The sequence below is a fragment of the Necator americanus genome, chromosome III (assembly GCF_031761385.1).
Source record: "Necator americanus strain Aroian chromosome III, whole genome shotgun sequence".
Classification (NCBI taxonomy): Eukaryota; Metazoa; Nematoda; class Chromadorea; order Rhabditida; family Ancylostomatidae; genus Necator; species Necator americanus.
Genome location: NC_087373.1, coordinates 40,282,422 through 40,307,054, shown reverse-complemented (window position 1 = coordinate 40,307,054; position 24,633 = coordinate 40,282,422). Strand labels below are relative to the sequence as shown.

Below are 24,633 nucleotides of genomic sequence, written 5' to 3'. Positions count from 1 at the left end.
AGACGAAAACAACCGAATGCAATCAACGTTCTTTATTAAAATTCTTCGATCTATATCCACAAAACTATGTTACTTATGATACTTTTATCAGTACGGCATCATTCTCGATTTAACAACTCTCGAATAACTTAGCAAGTGTAATCACTAGGCACTACTTCACCGACCTGAAAAAGTTGTTACATTTTTCTGTTACCTTTGACCCTCGAACACCACTCTGTTCACATGAGAAAGCTTCCAGATCCGAAAAAATGCTATATTCTATTCCTTCTTAATCAAATGAATCTCCAGCTGCACGGTTAAAATTGACAAGCCGGTCGGAATCTTTCAACTCTAAACCACAAACCATCGTCAAATTTTTCGGCTTTGACCACCCAACCGACCACTCGCTACGAAAAGCCACCTGAAATGGCTTTGCAAATGAGCCACGTGATCTTCGAATAAAAATCCGAGTACTAAATAATTAAGAGTTCTTTACCTAATGTTTTTTTTTTCATAAAATCAGAGTAGAGGAAAGAGGTATGGAAGCCCTAGAAATCACGGTGTCGCTGCAATTTAGTAATGCCTTCTCACAGGTCTCCACGAACAAAAACAGCAACGCACAAAAAACACTTGTTATCGATCGAGTCGATAGTTGATGCCGAGCCCTAAAGGCTTAAGGGGCAACGAGAATCCGGGATCCTTATGGCATTGCCTATGTACAAGATGGAAAGTGGATATGAATGATAAATGAGCTGTTTCCTCATTGCAATTCGTCGTTCAATCATGTTTTGATAATTATTGATAATTGATAATTTTCACTACACCTTTCTGACTGTTGTACTCGTTAAATTCTGCTTCTGCTTCTCCCTTGTTTTTCTTTAATGTTTTTTATTACTAATTTCCTTCCGTGACTACTAGATGAGATGTATGATTCTTGTACGATTTTTTTTTAGATTTTTGCTGTAAACTACATGGACTTGTGATTTACTAAAATTTAGTGTACATGTAATAGTTACTAAATATGCAGCAAAAGCAACTCAAGAATGAGGAAAAAAGTAAGAAGGAGGTTAGTGTTTAGAACTAAAAGTATCAGTTATATCCAACCACATTTACCTCATGTTTTGAAGGGAGGATTCATGAATCGTATTCATTTGGATACGGTATGTCATTGCATACTTTTTCTGCATCCACTCAGATTAACAGGAGCGGTTTTTTATCAATGTTAATCTATACTGGAAGAGGAACAAGTCCCTCCAAACTCTTTGGGAACACTTCAGGCGATTGTCAACTTTTTTAAAACTCTTTTGCATTGATATCTGGAGCTGTTGCAGTGTTTTACCACAAAATATTGGTATGATGAATTATAAAAGCTTCGCTAAGCATTCTTTTCAACATTTGTGGTTTAGCAATCTGTAGTGTAGTAAGATACTCGTTTTTTTTTAGCTCAACTTTCACAACCGCGATGAAGGTAAGGTTCCGCAGAGTTTGTATAAAGTCGACGTTTGAACTCCATTGGGAGTTTCTGCTAGTGATCTGTGGTTGGAATCGGCTGGAAATGTCCAGCCGGAATAGGTTCGACTGTTTATTTTGGTTTTTATTTTTTATTTATTTTTTGTTTCTTTATTATTGTTTATTGTTTATTTTATTTGTTTTTTCCCTCCAAACTGTTTCCCCTCCAAACTGTTTATTTGTTTTATTTTGTTTTAGGTTTCTTAAGATATGCATCGTGTTGTCATATGTTGTTGTAGTAACCAGTTGAACTGTATGCTTCTTGTGTGGTTTATCTTGGACAAGTGGAAGATCTAGCCGGAGAAACATGGAAGGAACCGAGACTTTTCATGTGTTTGGGAGAAGAAACAAGCAGTAACATACTGCGAAATTCCTTAATCCCTAATCGTTCAAGAAATCAACAAATTCAATTTGTAATTATTATACCTGAAATCTCGTTCTTTTAGTTAACTTCACAAGCGGTCTAAAACCTCTCATTTTCACTTAATTTTAATTAAAAATAATCAATAAAGAGCTACAGACGTTTCACTGCTAATCAGTCTGTAACGATTTTGATTACTGCTTGTCAATTGTGGGTAACTTTGAACGATCATGCTGAACACGGAGGAAAAACCTTTAGAGCAGCACCCATGGTCGAGTCTAAAACGATTTCAGTTATGTTGATGTACAGATGTTTTTGCATTGAGCATATCTGAATTGATGTTTCTGTAGGCACAAAGGGTTCAGGAAATTTGAGAATAACCATTTTGTTTGATCGTGTCATCCTAACTTTCTCATCTCCGCAGGAACCTACTTTTTCCGCCGTTTGTCAGCTGCGGGGACTGAATCAATCCAGGATTACTGTGAGCTCCTCGTCTCGCTATCCCTAGAGCTTCCTCTTCGGAATGGTGAAGAGATGAATTTTCTGCTGCTTGTGAGACTCACTTACCGTTACGCTCATTCGCTTAATGCCAGCACTCCGGGTGTGTCCGTCCTAAAAAGTACGCCTTTCCTAAAAAAACGAAAGGAAAAGGAATGCTACTAGACTAGCATGCATCCTTAATCTATTCAAAGGACAATCTATTCTTTGAACGTTACAAATAAAAGTATAAGCGTGGAAGTCTTGAACTGGATGTAGAGGACATAAGCTATCGGTACGTCCAAACCAATGATGACCAACTGAAAAATGCTACATACTCCGCTCTTTTTCATAGAAGGTAGTGTTTTTCCCGTAGAATTTTCAAAGATTCAAATGTACGATGCCATTTGAACCTGATTTAACCAAAAAATTACTTGAAAACGAAATGGATTTCAGTAAAAATACTTTATAAAGTCGCTGGCGTACCAATCCACTTGGTATGCGAAAACGAGTTTTACGATGGCAATTCGTAATCGTTGAGGTGTTGGAACGCGAGTTGACCCATGGAACGACTTGAAGTGACGAGCCGATCATCAGGTTAGTGTTGCATCTTCCCGGAGAAGTCTGGCACCAATTTATCGATCCAGGAGAAATCCAAGGTTTGTTTGGCACACGGTCGATGTCAAACCATCGACCGTGTGGCTACAGCGGACCTCTAACCGATTGCGCCACACGCGCCCACAAAAAATACTTTACACAACCACATAAATTTAGAGGAGGCACCTATAAAAGCGATTGTTCGCTGCACGTGGTAGACAGGCGTTCTCTGGATGCAGTCCGGCGTCTACGTTAACAGTGCGCTTTGGGACTTGCGTAAGTCACACTAATGCTTTGCACAATCTTTCCAAAAGATTGCAGATTGTTTCAGGAGTGGAATAACGCACCCTCCAACAAACAAAGATGTGATAAGAAATAGAATCAAATTCAACCAGTTTTATTTTCTAAAATACCACATTCGGTATCTTCAATCACTTGCGGAGGCTGAATTCCTCCTTTCTTGGCTTCATACCACGCCACTGACAGAGAGCCAGTTGGTACATAAATGCCTTCTGATCGACTCTTTTACCCTCCAGCAGTTCTGAGTCCCGCTTTTCGAACACCATTGAACCCGGATTACTCTTTCCCTTCAAAGAACATTATTACTAAGTCGTTCTTCTCGTGCTGAGAATTTTCAGCTGCAGCAAAATAAACTCCAGCTGTAAACTTTTGTAAACTAAATGCTGTCTGTAATCTACTAGCTCTTAACCTAAGATCCAGAAATAGAAATAAATAAAAATAAAAAAGCAACAAAAAATGATAACCTGGTCCATTTCTAATCCATTGCAAACAAAATGTGCACCAATACTGATAAGTTAAAAATTCTAATTCCCTACAAAAACCCTAATTTCCCTACAGAAATCTAAGTGTTCTAATGATTTTCATTCACGTCGTCTAAAACACAATAGATCTGGATGCTTTCTTGAATGTTTCACATCTTCGGCAGAAGTACCCTATGTGTTTTAAGAGAACTTGCTGAATTAATGTTACCTTTGCAACCTTCACGTAGACGTACGTTTTGCCATTTTCTTTGAAGTCTACTGTGGTCACATCACTGTCCTTGGGCTAAAAATCGAAATTTTTGTCTTTGCTGGATAGCAAATTGCAAAATCAATTGTAATTCCAAATGTTCCATTGGCTCAACGGAATAATTTTGAAATGCATGCCAGCTCTTCTGCGAGGAACTTCTCCACAGCTTCAACGAAACCCTTCGGGGCATCCTTCGCATCGAATCCCTTTACAGAGAAGCCGACTGACATGTCCCAACTGCAGTCGTCTTCAGCACAAGCAATCCAGGCGCAGATTGCGCACAGAACAAGGCAACGCATCTAAATCTCATCGGTTCTCAGAACTTCAAAGATGAGGTAGCTTTGAAAAGGAAAAGCTTTGAAAGGCGAAGGCGAAGTGGGAGAAGAGATGTTGTGATTTGCAGAGAAGTGATTGGGTGCAGTCTTATATACTTGACACTAAAAGCTTTTTAGTGTTCTCTCCATTATATTTTTTTAGCACTGATGTTGAAATCGAACTGAAACGCTGCAGACGAGGAACGATTGATCGTCATGGCAAGCAAATGGAAGTAGCCTGGCCACATGATCTGCCAATAACAAATTCAGCTCTAATTATTTTAGTCTTGTTTTGTGGTTATTTTTCCCTTAAAATCGCAGAAAATACAGAATACTATTGAAATGAGGATAACTCCAACATAGAATCGTCAGTCATCGGTTATAGTTCTTTCGAAGATGATCAAGATTTTTAATTTTTTGGAGTTTTTGCTTCGTCATGGCTCCGAGTGATCAGATTTTTTCAATATGTTCATTCTTAAACTCCTGAAAGTAAACGGTCCGAGAATCCTAAAATGGAAAGAGAATCAAACATTATCTTTCTGTAGGAAACATCTGCTGATTTACTTAATTCTTGCTGACAAAAATCGATGAACAGCCATCCTTTTTGGCTAATCAGTTCATAGCGATTTTAAATTTTACGGTCCAATCCGAATCGATTTCAAATATGCTAAAATAGCTGCTTTTGCATCTAATATGTCTTGTTTGAATTTCACAATGTGGTTCACGTCCAAAAGTTTTTTTTTCATAGTTCAAAAGCCATAGTGGTGAATAGTTGATGGGATTTTAACAAATTCTTCATTTGATCTTGTGTTCATTACATTTCATACTTACACTGCTTTTGCACTGCTTTTGCATCTAACCTATCTAAAATCATGTGTAAACAGATGTAATGGTGAGTTACAGATAAACCAGTCTAAACGTAATGCTAAAGTTAGAGTTTAGACTTCTTCTTGTTTTGCTCGCCCTCTCTAGTCAATAAGAATCAAAAGTTTGGGCACTCTCTGTATATTTTTGCTACAAAATTAGATTTTTTTTTTACCTCGCAACTTTTTTGTTCGTTCTTTCTCTAAAAACTCTGGGCACTGATGGAAAATTTCGTAGTTTCCATCCTTAAGGAGTCAGCACTACACTTGAAGAATACCCCAACCATATCCTACACCTATACTCTTTCGTTACCGCTGTAATTCGAAAAGATTATTTTGAGTATTCGATATTCTCTGTTCACTACTTCTCAGTCACTTCTCGGCAAATCCGCTGTGAAATATCGCTCGGTGTTGTTGCACCAATAATTACGGTAACCCATTTTTTTGGTGCGTCGCACCAAATGTGCAGCTCCGAACGTCCCCTGCCTGCGGCGCATGAATCCCACGTCGTAGGCTAACCTGATCATACGCTCGTCACTCCAAGTCATTGCTATGCTTGAGTCCAACACGCGTTCCAAAACCTCAACGATTACGAGTTGCATCGAAACTCGTTGGCGCATCCCAAGTGGATGGACGCCAGTGACTTAATAATGTATTTTTACTGGATATCCAATTCGTATTCAAGTAGCGTCTTGGTAAAATCAGCTGTGAATGGCACCTTACATTTGAATCTTTGAACATTCTATGAGACAAACAGTACCTTCTCTGAAAAAAAGTGCGGAATACGTAGCAATTATCAGTTGGTCATCATTGCTTTGGACGTACCGATAGCTTACGTCCTCTACACCCATTTCAAGACTTCCACGCTAATACTTTTATTTGTAACCGTCAAAGAATAGATTGTTCTTTGAATAGACATTAAGGATGCATGCTAGTCTAGCAGCATTCCTACTACTGGCAATAGCATTCTCGACCTCCATTGTTCAGCAGAATCAAATCGTTTTTTTAAGACAGGCGCACTTTTTGGGACGGACGCACAGGAGTGCTGGCGCTAAGCGAGTGAGCGTAACAGTAAGTGAGTCTCATGAGCAGCAGAACACTTATCTCTTCACCATCCCGAAGAGGAAGCTCTAAGGATAGCGAGACGAGGAGCTCACAGTAATCCTGGATTGATTCAGTCCTTGCCGCTGACAAACGGCGGAAAATGTAGGCTCCTGCGGAGACGAGAAATTTAGAACGACACTTTCAAACGAAATGGTTTTTCTTAAATTGACTTAACGGATGGATGGACCTTTGTGCCTACAGAAACATCAATTCAGATATGCTCAATACAAAGACAGCTGTACATCAACATAACTGAAATCGTTTTAGACTTGGCCATGGGTGCTGCTCTAAAGGTTTTTCCTCCGCGTTCAGTATGATCGTTCAAAGTTCGCCCACAATTGACAAGCAGTAATCAAAATCGTTACAAACTGATTAGCAGTGAAACGCATTTAGTTTCCTATTGATTATTTTTAAGGAAAAGGGAAGAAGAGGAGGTGGAGAAACATGGATAAATGAACAGATTTCAAGCAAAACTATTGATGAAAACCGCCACAATTAATGTGAGCAGATGAGAATCACGTATAGCAACAAACTGAATACGGATCATTAATCTTCTTTTCGAAACATGAGACCAATATTGCGAACATAAGTGAGACTACATGAAGTAAAATGTTTTGAGCGTTTCTTCGCTTCACTTCGCAAGCATCAGTTTGATCCAAAAAGTTCGTTTGCGTTAATTCGTGTGGCACCCACATATCGAGTTTCTTCTTGAGACCAGCCTTATGCATATGGTTCCTAATGGTTTTGTGGTTAATTTGCGGTTCCTGTACGATAGAATACGTGCTCCCATGGCGATTCGACTTGACGATTTCCATGATTATAACTACACTTTCGACGTTTCGCCTCATCTTCGACGTCCATATTACAGAGAGGAATCGTTGAAACCATCGCGTTGCTGTTGTATTCGATAATGTATTAGGTCCACAAATTTTTTTCGTCTTTTGCTGCTCATCTTGGTCGTAGTGGTATTGAAGAATGTATCGAATCCTCTTTTTTACCACAATACTGTAACACTGCAACTTACAGCTGGCTCCACCCAGCACAAGACTGATAAAGAACATTTGAAGCGTAATGTCAGCTTAAAATCGCCGTAAAGTATGACCCGATGTGATCAAGAGATCTAGCGAAAACGCTCAGATTTTCTCTAGTTCACCTAATATTTTTTAATTCTAAAGACTCACTCTCCTTATTATTTCTTGTATTTCATTTCTAAGCTCCCATTCCTGGATACTTGGTGAAAAACATGGACAATTAATTTCTGTCACAGTTGAGATCTAAGAAAGACCGAACAGTAACCATAGATTTCCCGAGGCAGTCAAGAAACGTCAAGAAAAAAGAGAAGCGACGCGCAATTACATTGAGCCCCGAATTTTCGTAGCCCTTTGAGTCCTGAGGGCTTAGTATGAACTATCGATTGCCTGATAGTAACTGCTTAATTGTTCCTTTTGTACATCTCCGTTTCTGCTCGTTGGGACCTGTTAGGAGGCAGAACAAGCAAAATCATTTTTTTGATGGGACGATCCTCGAAAGAATAACTACTAATGTCCACCTACACTATGATAGAGTTATCTTGGCTTCCATATCCCTTTCTACTCTGATTTCGTGAAGAAAAACATAAAGTAAGAGAAAAAGGATAAAAAAGGATAAAGTCACTGGCGTATCAATCCACTTGGGATGTGCCAATGCGTTTTACTGGAATTCGTAATCGTTGAGGTTTTGGAACGCGAGTTGGCCTATACAATGACTTGCGGGGGCCAGCCGATGATCGCGTCAGTGTTTTTATCCTCCCAGACAAGTCTGGTACCAATTTATCGATCCCGGAGTGATGAAAGGCATGGTGAGCTCTAGTGCGGATTCGAACCCTGGACCGTGTGGCTACAACGGACCTCTAACCGACTGCGCCACACCCTCCCCAAGTAAAAGGAAACTAAAATGAATTGGATCGAAATTTTTATTCGCACATCAAATGGCTGAGCAACCTCAAATGCGTTTCTGTAGCGATCAATCCCTTCTCGCCCGCATCGCTTCATCAGTGCTAAAAAAAAAGCACAATGCAAAGAATCTTAAGTGGCTTTTAGTGACAAGTATATAAGATTTCAACATGCCCCTGTTTCCAAATTTAAACAACCCCTCCTGTTGCCCATCGTCTTCTATTTTTATAACTTTTTTCTTTTAAAATGCAATCTAATCATTTAAACTCTGAGATTCAGATGCGTTGCCTTGTTCTGTTCGCAGTCTGTGTCTGGATTGCTTGTGCTGATATAGGTTGCAATTGGAGTAGCTCCCTCACTCGCTCCGCTAAGGTTAAAGAGGCCCCCAAGAATATCGTTGCAGCTGTGGAGGAGTTTCTTAAAAAAAAGCTTGTGTGTAATCATAATCATTTTGTTTGAAAAGTAGAAGATTTGAAATCACAATTTATTCCCCAACTTACTGTACAGCAAAGGCAGCAGCCCTTGATTTTCAGCCCGAAGACGGCATACTTACCTGGATAAAGGCCTTCGGAGAAGATGGAAAGATGTACACTTATGCGGTAACAGGAGGGGTAAATAGATTAATGTTTAAAAAAACTTAAAGCACCCCTATTTCTCTACGTAATTGGATATAAATTATCTACGTGAGCATCTCCAGCGCATATTTCCTGTTTAGCTCCAAAAGGAAACTAACATTCCTTTAAAGACGCACAGTATTTTGCAAAATTCCTATGTTTGATTTTTTATTAACGTAACGTTAGAACATACCTTTTTATCAGTATATCAATGTCAACATAATAGTATTTCAATCAATAGTAAACATGATTAGACAGCATGTAATTTCGGTGGATTAGAGCTAAAAGAATGCAATAAGACTGTAAATTTTAATCTTTGAATAGTAGATTCAAAGGAATATCAAGAAAAAAAAAGATAATATTTTTTTTCAGGTGTGGAAACTTCCTAAATTGGACAGAGTGGCGTTCGATGGTCATAAGGAACTGAAACAAGCTAGAACTTTCGAGGTCGATGAAGTGTTACCTAACCTTCGAAATTGCTAACGGCTTGATGTTAATTCGAAAATGCCCGTCTAATAAAGCGTGTCTTGACTAGCGTAACTTTGTGGATATAGTTTAAAGGATTTTGTTCAAAAAAGTTTATTGTTTACCCAACGTTTCGTTTACCTTACCTAACGTACCTGTTTATTTCGGTTTTTAGGTCCCTTAAGATATGTATTGGCCAGTATAAACAAAGTTGTTGTAGTAACAAGTGGAAGATTTAACAGAAGAAACATGGAAGATGTTGATGTGCACGCAACAACACAGTGCAACATTCCTTAATCCTTAATCGTTTAACAAATAAACTAATTCAACTTGTTATTATTATACCTGAAATCTCATTTTCTTAGTTAACTTCACAAGCAGTCTAAAACCTCTATCATTTTCACTTAAATTTAATTTAAAAAAATCAATAAAGAACTACACACGTTCCACTGCTAATCAGTTTGTAGCGATTTTGATTATTGCTTGTGAATTGTATGTGAACTTTGAACGATGGTACTGAACGCGGAGGAAAAACCTTTGGAGCAGCACCCATGCTCGAGTCTAAAACGATTTCAGTTATGTTGATGTACAGCTGTCTTTGTATTGAGCATATCTGAATTGATGTTTCTGTAGGCACAAAGGTCCATCCATCCGTTAAGTCAATTTAAGAAAAACCATTTCGTTTGAAAGTGTCGTTCTAAATTTCTCGTCTCCGCAGGAGCCTACATTTTCCGCCGTTTGTCAGCGGCAAGGACTGAATCAATCCAGGATTACTGTGAGCTCCTCGTCTCGCTATCCCTAGAGCTTCCTCTTCGGAATGGTGAACAGATAAGTGTCCTGCTGCTCGTGAAACTCACTTACTGTTACGCTCACTCGCTTAGCGCTAGCACTCCCTGTGCGTCCGTCCCAAAAAGTGCGCCTGTCTTAAAAAAACGATTTGATTCTGCTGAACATTGGAGGCCGAGAATGCGACTGCTAGTAGTAGGAATGCTACTAGACTAGCATGCATCCTTAATCTATTCAAAGGATCATCTATTCTTTGACGGTTACAAATAAAAGTATTAGCGTGGAAGTCTTGAAATGGGTGTAGAGGACGTAAGCTATCGGTACGTCCAAAGCAATGATGACCAACTGATAATTGCTACATATTCCGCACTTTTTTCAGAGAAGGTACTGTTTCTCTCATGGAATGTTCAAAGATTCAAATGTAAGGTGCCATTCACAGCTGATTCTACCAAGACGCTACTTGAATACGAATTGGATATCCAGTAAAAATACATTATTAAGTCACTGGCGTCCATCCACTTGGGATGCGCCAACGAGTTTCGATGCAACTCGTAATCGTTGAGGTTTTGGAACGCGTGTTGGACTCGTCACTCCAAGTCATTGCATACAATGACTTGGAGTGACGAGCCTATGATCAGGTTAGCCTACGACGTGGGATTCATGCGCCGCAGGCAGGGGACGTTCGGAGCTGCACATTTGGTGCGACGCACCAAAAAAATGGGTTACCGTAATTATTGGTGCAACAACACCGAGCGATATTTCACAGCGGATTTGCCGAGAAGTGACTGAGAAGTAGTGAACAGAGAATATCGAATACTCAAAATAATCTTTTCGAATTACAGCGGTAACGAAAGAGTATAGGTGTAGGATATGGTTGGGGTATTCTTCAAGTGTAGTGCTGACTCCTTAAGGATGAAAACTACGAAATTTTCCATCAGTGCCCAGAGTTTTTAGAGAAAGAACGACCAAAAAAGTTGCGAAGGAAAGAAAAATCTAATTTTGTAGCAAAAATATACAGAAAGTGCCCGAACTTTTAATTTTTATTGACTAGAGAAGGCGAGCGAAAACAAGAAAAAGCTTAAACTCTAACTTTAGCATTACTTTTAGACTAGTTTATCAGTAACTCACCATTACATCTGTTTACACATGATTTTAGATATGTTAGGTGCAAAAGCAGTGCAAAAACAGTGTAAGTGTGAAGTGTAATGAACACAAGATCAAATGAAGAATTTGTTAAAATCCCATCAACTATTCACCACTATGGCTTTTGAACTATGAAAAAAAAAACTTTTGGACGTGAACCACATTGTGAAATTCAAACAAGACATATTAGATGCAAAAGCAGCTATTTTAGCATATTTGAAATCGATTCGGATTGGACCGTAAAATTTAAAATCGCTATAAACTGATTAGCCAAAAAGGATGGCAGTTCATCGATTTTTGTCAGCAAGGATTAAGCTAGTCAGCAGATAATTCCTACAGAAAGATAATGTTTGATTCTCTTTCCATTTTAGGATTCTCGGACCGTTTACTTTCAGGAGTTTAAGAATGAACATATTGAAAAAATCTGATCACTCGGAGCCATGACGAAGCGAAAACTCCAAAAAATTAAAAATCTTGATCATCTTCGAAAGAACTATAACCGATGACTGACGATTCTATGTTGTAGTTATCTTCATTTCAATAGTATTCTGTATTCTCCGCAATTTTAAGGGAAAAATAACCACAAAACAAGACTAAAATAATTAGAGCTGAATTTGTTATTGGCAGATCATGTGGCCAGGCTACTTCCATTTGCTTGCCATGACGATCAATCGTTCCTCGTCTGCAGCGTTTCACTTCGATTTCAACATCAGTGCTAAAAAAAAATATAATGGAGAAAACACTAAAAAGCTTTTAGTGTCAAGTATATAAGATTGCACCCAATCACTTCCCTTCAAATCACGACATCTCTTCTTCCACTTCGCCTTCTGTTTTCAAAGCTTTTCCTTTTCAAAGCTACCTCATCTTTGAAAATCTGAGAACCGATGAGATTTAAATGCGGTGCCTTGTTCTGTGCGCAATCTGCGCCTGGATTGCTTGTGCTGAAGACGACTGCACTTGGGACATGTCAGTCGGCTTCTCTGTTAAGGGCTTCGAAGCGAAGGATGCCCCGAAGGGTTTCGTTGAAGCTGTGGAGAAGTTTCTCGCTTTTTCTTTTCCTTTCGTTTCTTCCTCGAAAATTTGGAATTACAATTGATCTTGCAACCTGCTATCCAGCAAAGACAAACATATCGATTTTTAGCCCAAGAACATTGGTCTGACCACACAGTAGACTTCAAAGAAAATGGCAAAACGTACGTCCACGTGAGGGTTGGAGAGGTAACTTTAATTACATTGGTATGAAGCCAAGAAAGGAGCAATTCGACCTCTGCAAATGACGTCCATCTTGGAGATACTGACTGTGGTATTTTAGAAAACAAAGTTGGTTGAATGTTATTCTATTTCTTATCACATCTTTGCTTTGTTGGAGGCTGCGTTGTTCTACTCCTGAAAAAACTTGCAACACTAACTTGATCATCGGCTCGCCACTTAAAGTCGTTGAATGGGCCAACTCGCGTTCCAAAACCTCAACGATTACGAATTGCTGTAAAACTCGCTGGCGCATCCCAAGTGGATTGGTACGCCAGCAACATTATAAAGTACTTTTACTGGAAATCCACTTCGATCTCAAGTAGTTTTTTTTTTAGTAAAATCAGCTTCGAGTGGCACCGTGCATTTGGATCTTTGAACATTCTATGAGAGAAACAGTACCTTCTCTGAAAAAAGTGCGGAGCATGTAGCAATTATCAGTTGATCATCATTGCTTTGGGTGTACCGATAGCTTACGTCCTCTACACCCAGTTCAAGACTTCCACGCTTATACTTTTATTTGAGACGCATAGCGAGACGTGGTGCTCACAGTAATCCTGGATTGATTCAGTCCCCGCCGCTGACAAACGGTGGAAAAAGTAGGCTCCTGCGGAGATGAGAAAGTTAGAACGACACTTTCAAACGAAATGGTTTTTCTTAAATTGACTTAACGGATGGATGGACCTTTGTGCCTACTGAAACATCAATTCAGATATGCTCAATACAAAGACAGCTGTACATCAACATAACTGAAATCGTTTTAGACTCGAGCATGGGTGCTGCTCCAAAGGTTTTTCCTCCGCGTTCAGTACCATCGTTCAAAGTTCACATACAATTCACAAGCAATAATCAAAATCGCTACAAACTGATTAGCAGCGAAACGTGTGTAGTTCTTTATTGATTATTTTTAATTAAATTTAAGTGAAAATGATAGAGGTTTTAGACTGCTCGTGAAATTAACAAAGAGAAGGAAATTTCAGGTATAATAATAACAAATTAAATTTGTTAATTCCTTAAACAATTAGGGATTAAGGAATTTCACAATATGTTACTGTGTGTTTCTTCTCCTAGGTACATCAGAAGTCTCGGTTTCTTCCATGTTTCTCTGGCTAGATCTTCCATTTGTCCAAGAAAAATTACACAAGAATCATAAAAGAAATAGGAGTTTGATAGAAAATAATAAGTAGGGTTTTCCCCGGACTGCCTCCTTCTGCTCGCTTTGGCCAACACTGAGAACCGACACTTTATGAGGCGTCACCTCAAATTTGGGTGATTAAACCAAATGAAGTATAAAATCATGGTAATAACATGCGTAAAAAATAGGAAAGGTAAGAGGTAAAGATACGAGTAACAACAAAGCAAAGGAATAAGAGAGTAAATTAATATTGGGAAAAAACTGATGAATGGGCCCATCTATTGACTACTACGAATCTCACTGGGTATGGCTCCTGGACAGAAAAGGAAATTAAAGGGCGCCGCCCGCGTCCTTTAAATCTTAAGGGGCGTCGTAAGTTCTATCTCGCGGAAGTTAAAGCACACATTTCAACTGGTTACTACAACAACATTGTTTATATTGGCCAATGCCTATCTTAAGAAACCTAAAAACAAAATAAAACAAATAAACAGTCGAAATAAACAGATAAAATAAACGATAAACAATAATAAAAAAGCGAAAAATAAATAAAAACAAAAACCAAAATAAACACTTGAACCTATTCCGGGTGGGACATTCTCAGCCGATTCCAACCACACATTGCTAGTAGAAACTTGCCAATGGAGTTCAAACGTCGACTTTATACAAACTCTGTGGAACCTTACCTTCTTCGCGGTTGTGAAAGTTGAGCTGAAAAAACGAGTATCTTAAAAAGATTACTGTACTACAGACTGGTAAACCAGAAGTGTTGAAAAGATTGCATAGAGTAGCTTTTCTTATTCATCGTACTAATATTTTGTTGCAAAACGCTCCAGATATCAATGCAAAAGCGTCCAAAAAAAGTTGACAATCGTCTGAAGTGTTCGCAAACAGTTTGGAGTGACCTGTTTCTCTTCCAGTATAGATTAACATTGATAAAAGAACCGCTCTATTAATCTGAGCAGATGGAGAAAACTACGCAATGACATACCGTAACCAACTGAATACGATTTATGAATCCTCAAATCATGAGATAAATCTTGTTGAATATAACTGATACTTTTAATTCTAGACACTTACTCTCATTCTTACTTTTTTTCTCATTCTTGAGTTGTTTCTGATATTTAGCATATTATATATATATATATATATATATATATATATATATATATAGTAATTGAATATTTAGTAACCATTACATGAACACTAGATTTTAGTAGCAAAAATCCAAGATAAATCACACAAGAATCATACATTTCATCTGGTAGTCACGGAAGGAAATTAGTAATAACCATTAAAGAAACAAGGGAGAAGCAAAAGCAGAATTTAACGAGTACAACAGTCAGAAAGGTGTAGTGAAAATTATCAATAAAACATGATTGAACGACGAATTGCAATGAGGAAACAGCTCATTTATCATTCATATCCACTTTCCATCTTGTACATAGGCAATGCCATAAGGATCCCGGATTCTCGTTGTCCCTTAAGCCTTCAGGGCTAAGCATCAACGATTCGATCGATAATAACCGTTTTTTGTGCATAGATGTTTTTGTTCGTGGAGACCTATGAGAAGGCAAAACAAAAGTGCAGCGACACCGTGATTTCTAGGCTTTCCTCTACTCTGATTTTATGAAAAAAAAACATAAAGTAAAGAACTCTTAAATAATCAGAACTCGGATTTTTATTCGAAGGTCACATGCCTAAGTCATTTCAGGTGGCGTCCCTTAACGAGTGGTTGGTTGGGTGATTTAGAGGTTTGCTGGAATCTTGTGCATTAGAGTTGACTGATTGATTCCAATCGGCTTGTGAATTCTATCATAATTATTATCAAATCAATTTATTTATCTATTTATTTATTTAATTATTATCAAATCAATTTACCTAGAGATTTATTAGAATTAGAAGAAGGAGGAAACAATAACGTTTGTTCAGATGCGTAAGCTCGTTTATGTGGAGAGAATGGTGTTCGAGGGTTATTGGGAATAGAAAAATGTTAAAACTTTCCAGGTCGGTGAAGTGTCCACCACTCCTAAGGTATTGATGTTAAATCGAGAATTTCGTACTGATAGAAAGTAGCATAGTTTTGTGGATATAGCCCGAGGAATTTTAATAAAGAACATTGATTGCATTCGGTTGTTTTCGTCTTCATCGTTTTGTTTCGATGTGAGTCTTCGATGCATCCTTAAAAAGTTCTGAGAAATCTGCGCAGACATCTTACAGTGTATTAATCAATTTTCCAAAATTGCTCTTGTTACCATCAATATCGGTGGGGGTGCAGTAGAAATGATGAGAAGAAAAGAAAATTCCCGATAAAGGAAAACTCCGTGAGATCTGGCAAGGACACACTCATGGGGAATCTGGTTTCTTCCACTGTTCACAAAACTAATTGGAGGTACTGAAATTGGATTTGAGTAGCCTCTTCAGATTAGTAGTAAAGATTTAGAAGTGTCAGTATTTACCAACGGCACATTTCTAATTTAATTCTTATTCTAATCCCTATCCATTTCAAGACCACATTACGCTAAGTCCAGTCTCTTTAAAGCGCCCACAGATCTAAAGATTACGCATTTCAGAAGATGCAGGAAAGACAGGTAATTTTGGTAATTTTGGCTGTCTTTGAGGTAGCACACTTTGATTGGCTGATTTTGAGGTCAGGTAGCGAGGAATTGCCGAAAATTCCATTGGAGGTTCGAATCCGCACTAGCGCTAACCAAGCCTTTCATCTCTCCGGAGTCGATAAATTGGTACCAGACTTGTCTGGGAGGATAAAACATTGAGTTGACCCATCAGCTAGCCACCGCAAGTCATTGTATAGGCCAGTTACACGTTCGTAAACCTCAAACGATTCTGAATTTAAGAGAACGTGGGGGTGAAAGAAATTCAAGTGAACTATGACCATCGAATCCATGACTCCATCCTAACTTAGCCCCATCCAAACGATAGCAGCTCGTAGTTCAACCCTACTAATAGATTGAGTGGAATTGATCCGCTCTTTTTTCCCGAGGATGGGTGCCGGCACTTAACTACTGAGTATTAAGCATATAGACCAAACGAGAGAGATCAGAACTTATGTGTTTCCTACCCTTAGAAAATCTTAATCGACAATGCTGAGATACTTGCAGTGAGTTGTGGGAATCCCATTACACTTTGCTGTTGATTTGACCGATACCGCTGAAAGACAGCAGAAATTATGGTCTCCTATGGAAATGTGAAGCATAAGAACACAAGATCAGAAGAAGGATCTTTAAAATTCCATCAACAATCCGCCATTATGCCATTCTTCAAAGTGTTTTTAGAAAAGACCTAAAACCGCCATAAATTTTAATTTTAGATGTATTAGATGCAGAAGCAGCTGTTTTAACATTCATGAAATAATTTTAGATTGGCCTGTAAGTGCTGCCCTAATGGATTTACCCCCACGTTATTCAAAGTATTTTTAGAATAAGAAGGCAACATCTAAAATCGGCATGAACTGATTAGCCAGAAGGGAGGCTGTTCATCGATTTTTGTCAGCAAGGATTAAGCTAGTCAGCAGATGTTTTCTATAGAAAGATAATCCTTGATCCTCTTTCCATTCCAGGATTTTCGGATCGTTTACTTACAAGAGTTTAGAGATTAATAGATTGAACGAATTTGATCACTCAGAGCCGTGGGGAGGCGAATACTCCAGAAAATTGAAAATCCCACCGGATCGTTTTCGAAGGGATTACGACCGATGGCTAGCAATTCTATGTTGGAGTTTCCACAGTATTTGGTGTTCTCCGTAAATTTAAAGGAAAAATAACCATAAAATAAAACAAAAACAAAATAATCAGAACCAAATTTGTTATTGACAGAAAGGCTACTTCCGTTTGCCTTCCATGACTATCAATCGTTCCTCGTCTGCATCGCTTCACTTCGATTTCAACGTCAGTGCTAAAAAACCGTAAAGGAGAGAACATTAAAGTGCTTTTAGTGACCAGTATATAAGACCTATGTAGTTTGAAACCATTACAACACTTTGCTTTTCTTACTCTATTTGCACTGTTATTTTCTTTTAAAATCTTCATGATATGTAATAATAATAATAATAATAATAATAATAATAATAATAATAATAATAATAATAATAATAATAATAATAATAATAATAATAATAATAATAATAATAATAATAATAATAATAATAATAATAATAATAATAATAATAATAATAATAATAATAATAATAATAATAATAATAATAATAATAATAATAGTAATAGTAATAATAATAATAATAATAATAGAAATATAATGTTTTGTTCAAAATTTTAAGAACAGGTGTGATTTAGATGCGATTCCTTGTTGTGCTCGCAGTCTGCGCCTGGATTGCTTATGCTAAAAGTGGTTGTTCTTGGGATAGGAAATATTTTGTCGGAGGTTTGGTGAAGGAGGCACCCAAGCCCATCGTTGAAACAGTGGAGAAAGCGCTTAAAAAAAAGCTTGTACGCCATTCCTAATCGTTTCGTAAGGAATGCTTAAATTTGTAGATATCACAACCTAACAACCTACGCGTATAACAAATATATAAATTCCGGTTTTCAGCCCGAAAACAGCGCACTGGTTTTGATGAGAGTTAAGGAGGTGGACGGCAAGGAGTACACCTACGTGATGATCGGAGAGGTAGATGATTCTATTCTCCACCGAAACCGTAGAATCGTATAATTAAATAAGAAAGAGGGAGAAAAAGAATTAAATTCTAACGATTGAGTAGTAATATTAGAAAAAACTTTAGAGCACACTAGGTATACTTTATATGGCTGAGAAATGAAAGATAGCTCTCAGCTTGTCGAATTAAACGTTGCAATCATAAATTTATTCCAGAGAGAAAGAAGACAAACAAACGAAGTTTCTTCTCTTTCAGGTAAGCTCCAAGAATTCGGAAGCATGGGTTTTCGAAAACAAAGGATCAACACTGGTGAACGGTAAAGCTAGTGACTACAAGACAATGAGGTCCAAGGCGTCCACTTGCAAGAGAGTTGGCGACAAAGGAAAACCGAACAAATTCACGAAAATATTTCTGGGAGAGTAATATCAGTTTTTTGGGGGAAATGGGGTCGTTATAACCTAACAAATAAAGTTTGTTACATTCAATTCTGTTCCTCATCATATATTTTTTCTAAATGCTAGTATTTCGTTATTTTTAAGAGATTCGCACCACTGCTGTATCCGTCGCCCCTTTATACTCACCACACTTAACAAGATTTTGAGGAGGCTTCCGAGATTACCTTCATGTCTATCCGTGTCCACCTTCACTGAGATTTTTTTTTTCACGGTACTACCGTACCCCGGTGAATCAGTTCAAGGTCACAGGACCCATTTAACCCCACCTTTTCGCTTTTTAGAGCCGACACTCCAATCTCGCACTGTGGGCTCCGTCTCACTGTAATTTCATGACTGTCAAACACACACACACATGTGACAGAATAGTTCGTTATTATATGGCCGGATAGTACATTAATATCGTGAATGCTTCTGTATTGATTCTGACATTGATGAAAAAATCGATAGAGCCATAGTATTTGACTTCGATGACCCGTACACAATGTTATTAAATAACGTTATTGACTAACGTATCGACAAAACCGTCTTCTTCAGAGTCTGGAATGGGCGATTCAATTCTCAATCTAAACGATCAAACCTCTCCACAACTAAACTGATGGATTCCATCCCTACTTTTCAATCACCAACTTAGCGACTATACTGTTCACACCGGGTCCAAGGCGCCTAGCACGGACCACTGACTGATCGATCACGAGAGCGAATCCGATCACGGATCACGAGAACAATAGTGCACCATTGAAGCAGTGGAGAAAGCTCTTAAAAAAGCTTGTACGCTGTTCCTAATTCTTTCGTAAGAAACGTTTAAATTTGTAGATATCACAACCTCACCACCTACGCGTATAGAAAATGTAGAAATTTCGATTTTCGGAGCGGAACCGGAACGCACTTAGAATTTAAAACGATTCAAATCATAATAGAATATAGCATCTATTGCATATAATATATATGTAAATTGAAGTTTAAGCACGCAGACCGGTGCACTTTTGATGAAATTCGAAAAGGAAACCTTTTTTGTTGTGTTCTCTAACATTTTACACTTCTATTAGAGCCATCCCGCTGCATGTCAGCCACGATGACTAGATTGACAGTAAATCGTTATGAAATCGTTATAATATTCTCTCAGATCACTGCAAGCATCTCATCTGCGAGTGGTCATTGAAGATTTTTCTTTCGGATGTTGGGCAGATAAATTTTTGTTGTTCGTAAGACGAACCTACTTTTAGAATCAGCCACTCATCGCCTGCACTCGAATCTCAAAACGGTTTGATTTTGCTGTGAATCGTGATCGACGTTGAACTTGACCTAACGCTACTATTCCTAACCGTAGGAACCGCCTCTAGAGTGGCGTGGATTGTGCCAATAAGAACGTTTTGTTCCTCTGTTTCAAATATAAGTGAAAGTCTTAAAGACAGCGTATCACGAATTCGATGTAGTACGGAAACCCCAGGAAATCCGCAGAGTTTGGGCTGTAGATTACGGAATCTAGCGTAGCACCAATCATTTCCTCTTAGTCATTGTAAAAAAAAGGCCTATGAACGGCATGTTTTCTTTCATCCTACCTCGAGATACGGTGGAACACGTCCCTTTGAACACGATCCGGTCCCCTCAGCAATCTATTCATGGGTTTAACTTAGATATGCTGGTAAAAAAACCACATCGATCTTCGATCACTCGCATGTGGATGCGGTGCTTGATACAAGTTTGATGCTCTCCAGCTTGCTTCGTAGAAAGAGCGCTGTCTTCCACCTCTTTTCAACGACGATTATGGGGAGCTGAGCGGAGTCACATTTGGTTCTGCAATCTACAACACAAATTCTACGGGTTCCTTGTGGTTTCCGTACAACGTCAATTACGAGAAACACTGCATTTAAACTGGGCGCAGTTGCCGTGCGCTATCGATGCGTCTTAATCATCTGTGGCCAGTTGATAACTATTAAGTGTAACGCACTTTTTTAAAAGGTGTTATTTTATTGCAGAAAATCCATATATTAAAATGTGCATTTTTGTCTGAAGTTGTTTGAATCAAGGAGAACGTAAAGGTTTGTGATGTAATAAATATTTCACAACGATAGATTTATGTAAACTGGTACCTCCAAAACGCAGCATGTGTGACCAACCAGAAGCGGCCAGAATTGGCCAAAAGGAAAGGTGTTTTTTGTTTGTTTCAAAAGCTTTAAAGGCATCACTCCACAAATCTGAGGTGGTACGGATTTCAGGTGGAGTATTCGTACACAGGATAGTAGATTATGGAGAGGGGATGATTCTGTCCATTTCTTCCTAATTGCCGTAAAAAACGGCCCGGTAGATACGGCTTCGGGCGTTCTGGCGCACTATTTCCTACGAGGAGTTCGACTGGAGCGCGCCAGCCTTGTGCGGCGCAGCTTTTTCTTCTTTCTTTTTATTTTCTTTTTTCGCCCATTTTTTCGACGCGTCAGAAGCTTTAAGAGCTTTGATGGGTGGTTCCACCACACTCGTCTTATAGTCGAGGCCTGGCACCAACCGACTGTCACCTTTTCAAGCGTCTGCAAAAAATTTTTGATTTTACAAAATTGGTCTCAAGAGGGGCATGTGAAAATGTTGTAGTGAAGATTTCGCCCATAAGGAGAGGAGTTCTCGAATTGCGGAAATTGCCATCAAAATGGGCAAAAGTTATGTCGCGCCTATCCTTCTCAATATCAACGTTATCTCCTCGGGCGGAATTTGTGTTTTTATGGTTTATTACCATGCCACTGAGAAGGACCAAACTTGTATTCAAATCTTTTCAAGTAGAAATTTTACCTTCCACCAGTGTTGAGCCCTAAGCACCACTGTATGTATCCTTATAGTTCTCAAAAGCACATCATTACAATCTCTAAAAGCTGTCTGAAATCCATCATCTTTGAACCACAGAAATAATATTCAGTGCACACATAATCTCTACCAGCATTGATATGAAGCTAGATCTAAATTTTCAACCAAGATCTAAGTGATGCAATAATTTTTCTTTGCCGTCTAATGCACACTAGGTCTCGACGTATTCATTAGAGGGGTAATACCACGAATCGGACGGGTGCTGGAAGCCGCTGGATAAGCTAGAGATGAGATTGTAGATTGCAGGATCAAGGGTGGTTCTTCACATCCCTCCCTAATCTTTGTGTTGAGTACTTGAATCAGACACTTGTATTGGACTTCGACAGCTGACTGTCTTGTTCGATATACCACGCGGGATACTCAGCCGGATAATTATTCGGCACTCCCTCAAACTTAGGTAATTAAGATGATGTGACAGAAACAACACTAGTGATAAGAGTTTTCCATAACAGAATAGAAAAGAGAGCGAGTAAAAGGATGAACAACATTTAGAAGTGAAGGGTACGAAAAATGATACAAGTAGTTTTCTGTGGCTATTTATGCGGAACAATGAGGGCAGAGTAAACCATTGCGGTGTCTTGCACATGCTAGTACAAAGAAACTCTCGGTCGCCCTGTAAAAATCTTTGCCTAAAATGAATAATCCTTGTAGCTGCGAGGCTAAAAACTATGAATCGGCCGCCATACAGCGTTAAGTGAAATTCCAGAATGAATCATCGACTACAGACGTCGTTACAAGGCAAAAAAAGCACAAGAAACAATAACTGAGCAAACTAAATATCCTCACATTCGTGATTTTTGTTCTTTTCCGACGAGTACAGTTGCAATGCCTTGCGGCATCCTTGTGTACGGGCTCCACACAGCTGCCCAGGACTCGAAAGCCATTTAGTTCAGTTCGGCTGCCCATTCAAGTGAAGCCAACGAATAGGCTGTTGGGGGGACAGAACGTGAACATATAGGATCGCTTTTACGTTTCTCGTAGGACTAATGCGGTTCCAATACCGTTTATAAGGACGACTAAGGAGAAGTGAGCGAAACCGCATCTGATCCGGCAATCTACAACCCAATCTCTAGCTTTTCTCACGGGATCCCTCATCACATCACTTTCATGGGATGCCTTAAAATTTTTTTTGCCCTATCAGAAGAACCTTAGGTATTTTTAAGCAACAACTTGCTGACTTTATGTTTCATTCTGTGCAATGATTTTGGTAAAACAAAAAGGAACATCAAGGAAGGAACATGGTGGTATCGAAGGAGCACAGGTGTGAAACAACTTTGAGTACTCTCTAATTGAACTATGAAAACTCTAAAACTATAAAACATTTCACCATTGCTTGAATTTCGTCAATAGAGAACGAAGAGGCCATCGGTGGAAGCAATCCAACCTCAAGTTTATAGAAAATAGCGCTTTTTATTTTTATTGAATGGAAAGGACGAGCGAAGCACCACAGAAAGTCTGAAGTTCGGCTTTAGCCTCACGTTCCAACGTTCGTTTTTCTACTGCATACCCTTTTCGGAGGAGACGGATAGTGATGAGAGTATTGCTTGGAATCATCCTCAAAATGTTTTTGTGTGTGGTGAGTTTTTATAGCGAGGCAAGGATACAGCAGCTGCGCAAATCTCTTACAAACAACGAAATATCACATAAATTTGTGATGAGGAACAGAATTGTATGTATCAAGCTTTATTTGTTATAACATCACGACCCCGTTACACCCAAAAAACTGACATTAATCTTTGAAAAATTGTTTCAAGAAGTTCGATAGTTTTGGTTTATCACCAACAATCTTGCAACGGGCCAATATGGTCAACATTGCTTCTTGGTCAGTAGTTTTAGCGAACACCAGTGTTGGTCCTTTGTTTTCGAATACCAACACATTCACATTCTCGGACTCTCGCTGAAAGAGAAAAAAATGCACCGTTATTTTGTCTTCTTTCGCACTGTTATAAACTTATGATTGCAATGTTAAACTGTTCAAGCCGACTGCTACCCTTCATTTCAAAACCACACAAAGCATACCTAGTGTGCACAAATGTTTTAATAATACTAATCAATCCTTGAAATTTAATTCCTTTTCTCACTCTCTCCTTTTTTAATAGTTCAAACTTCGGCAAAGAACAAAATCGTCTACCTTTCCGGTCATCACGTGGGTGTACTCCTTACCGTCTTCTTCTTTAACTCTTATTGAAAGAAGTATGTTGGTATCAGGCTGAAAATCGGAGTTTCTATATTTGTTATAAGCGTAGGTTGTTAGGTCGTGATATCTAAAAAATTTAAGCATTCCTTACGAAACAATCAGGAATGGCGTACAAGCTTTTTTTTAAGCGCTTTCTCCACTGCTTCAACGATGGGCTTGGGTGTATTCTTTATCAAATCTCCGGAAAAATATTTGCCATCCCATGTACAACCATCTTTAGCATAAGCAATCCAGATGCAGAATGCTAGCACAACAAGGAATCGCATCTAAATCACACCTGTTCTTAGAATTTTGACACAATATTGTATTTCTATTATTTACTATTATTTATATTACTATTATTTATTTATTTTCTATATTATTGTTATTATTATTGTTATTATTATTATTATTATTATTATTATTATTATTATTATTACATATCATGAGGATTTTATAAGGAAATAAGGATGCAAATGGAGGAAGAAAAGCTAAAAGTGGTGTAATGGTTTCAGATTAGATCTTATATACTTGTCACTAAAAGCAGTTTAATGTTCCTCCCAATATGCTTTTTTTAGCGCTGAATGGAAACGAAGCGATGTGGACGAGGAGGGATTGATCGCTGTGGAGTGCGAACAGAGATAGTTGAGCCATGTAATCTGTTAATATCAAATTCAGTTCTAATTATTTCAGCCTTGTTTTTTTTGGTTATTTTTCTCTTATAATTACGAAGATCACCGGATATTATGCTAAGGAAGTGGGGATGGCTCCAACATAGAATCGTTAGCCATCGATTGTAATCCTTCCTAAGACGATCTGGAGCAGACGACGATTTCCGTCATTTGTTTCAATTCTCTCAGCAGTGTTTTCGTTGATTTTTCTTAAATGGGCTGCTTAAAAGACCCCATTGATTTCCGAAGACATGTGTATGGATGCGAAGCGTGCGCAGCAGTGACCAGTTCCAATTAAT

The 24,633-nt window shown here is 38.5% G+C and overlaps 5 protein-coding genes across 5 annotated transcripts; 2 read left to right on the top strand and 3 right to left on the bottom strand.

Annotated features, from left to right (window-relative positions):
• Positions 1 to 3,354: 3,354 nt before the first annotated feature.
• Positions 3,355 to 4,251, bottom strand: RB195_012450 (uncharacterized protein; the record flags this gene model as incomplete). The annotated part of the gene is made up of 3 exons (XM_013453501.2): positions 3,355 to 3,510; positions 3,914 to 3,988; positions 4,090 to 4,251. The coding sequence occupies 3 exons, from the start codon at positions 4,249 to 4,251 to the stop codon at positions 3,355 to 3,357; spliced, it is 393 nt and encodes a 130-aa protein (XP_013308955.2).
• A 2,497-nt stretch (positions 4,252 to 6,748) lies between these two features.
• On the bottom strand, positions 6,749 to 7,294 carry RB195_012449 (uncharacterized protein; the record flags this gene model as incomplete). Its single annotated transcript, XM_064194301.1, has 1 exon — positions 6,749 to 7,294. The coding sequence occupies one exon, from the start codon at positions 7,292 to 7,294 to the stop codon at positions 6,749 to 6,751; it is 546 nt and encodes a 181-aa protein (XP_064051884.1).
• Positions 7,295 to 8,443: 1,149 nt separating this feature from the next.
• Positions 8,444 to 9,261, top strand: RB195_012448 (uncharacterized protein; the record flags this gene model as incomplete). Its single annotated transcript, XM_064194300.1, has 3 exons — positions 8,444 to 8,596; positions 8,698 to 8,775; positions 9,151 to 9,261. 3 exons carry the CDS (start codon positions 8,444 to 8,446, stop codon positions 9,259 to 9,261), a joined length of 342 nt encoding a protein of 113 aa, XP_064051883.1.
• An 8,604-nt stretch (positions 9,262 to 17,865) lies between these two features.
• On the top strand, positions 17,866 to 18,605 carry RB195_012447 (uncharacterized protein; the record flags this gene model as incomplete). Its single annotated transcript, XM_013438490.2, has 3 exons — positions 17,866 to 18,018; positions 18,119 to 18,196; positions 18,438 to 18,605. 3 exons carry the CDS (start codon positions 17,866 to 17,868, stop codon positions 18,603 to 18,605), a joined length of 399 nt encoding a protein of 132 aa, XP_013293944.2.
• A 4,611-nt stretch (positions 18,606 to 23,216) lies between these two features.
• On the bottom strand, positions 23,217 to 23,950 carry RB195_012446 (uncharacterized protein; the record flags this gene model as incomplete). Its single annotated transcript, XM_064194299.1, has 3 exons — positions 23,217 to 23,384; positions 23,619 to 23,696; positions 23,798 to 23,950. The coding sequence occupies 3 exons, from the start codon at positions 23,948 to 23,950 to the stop codon at positions 23,217 to 23,219; spliced, it is 399 nt and encodes a 132-aa protein (XP_064051882.1).
• Between the last annotated feature and the right edge of the window lie 683 nt (positions 23,951 to 24,633).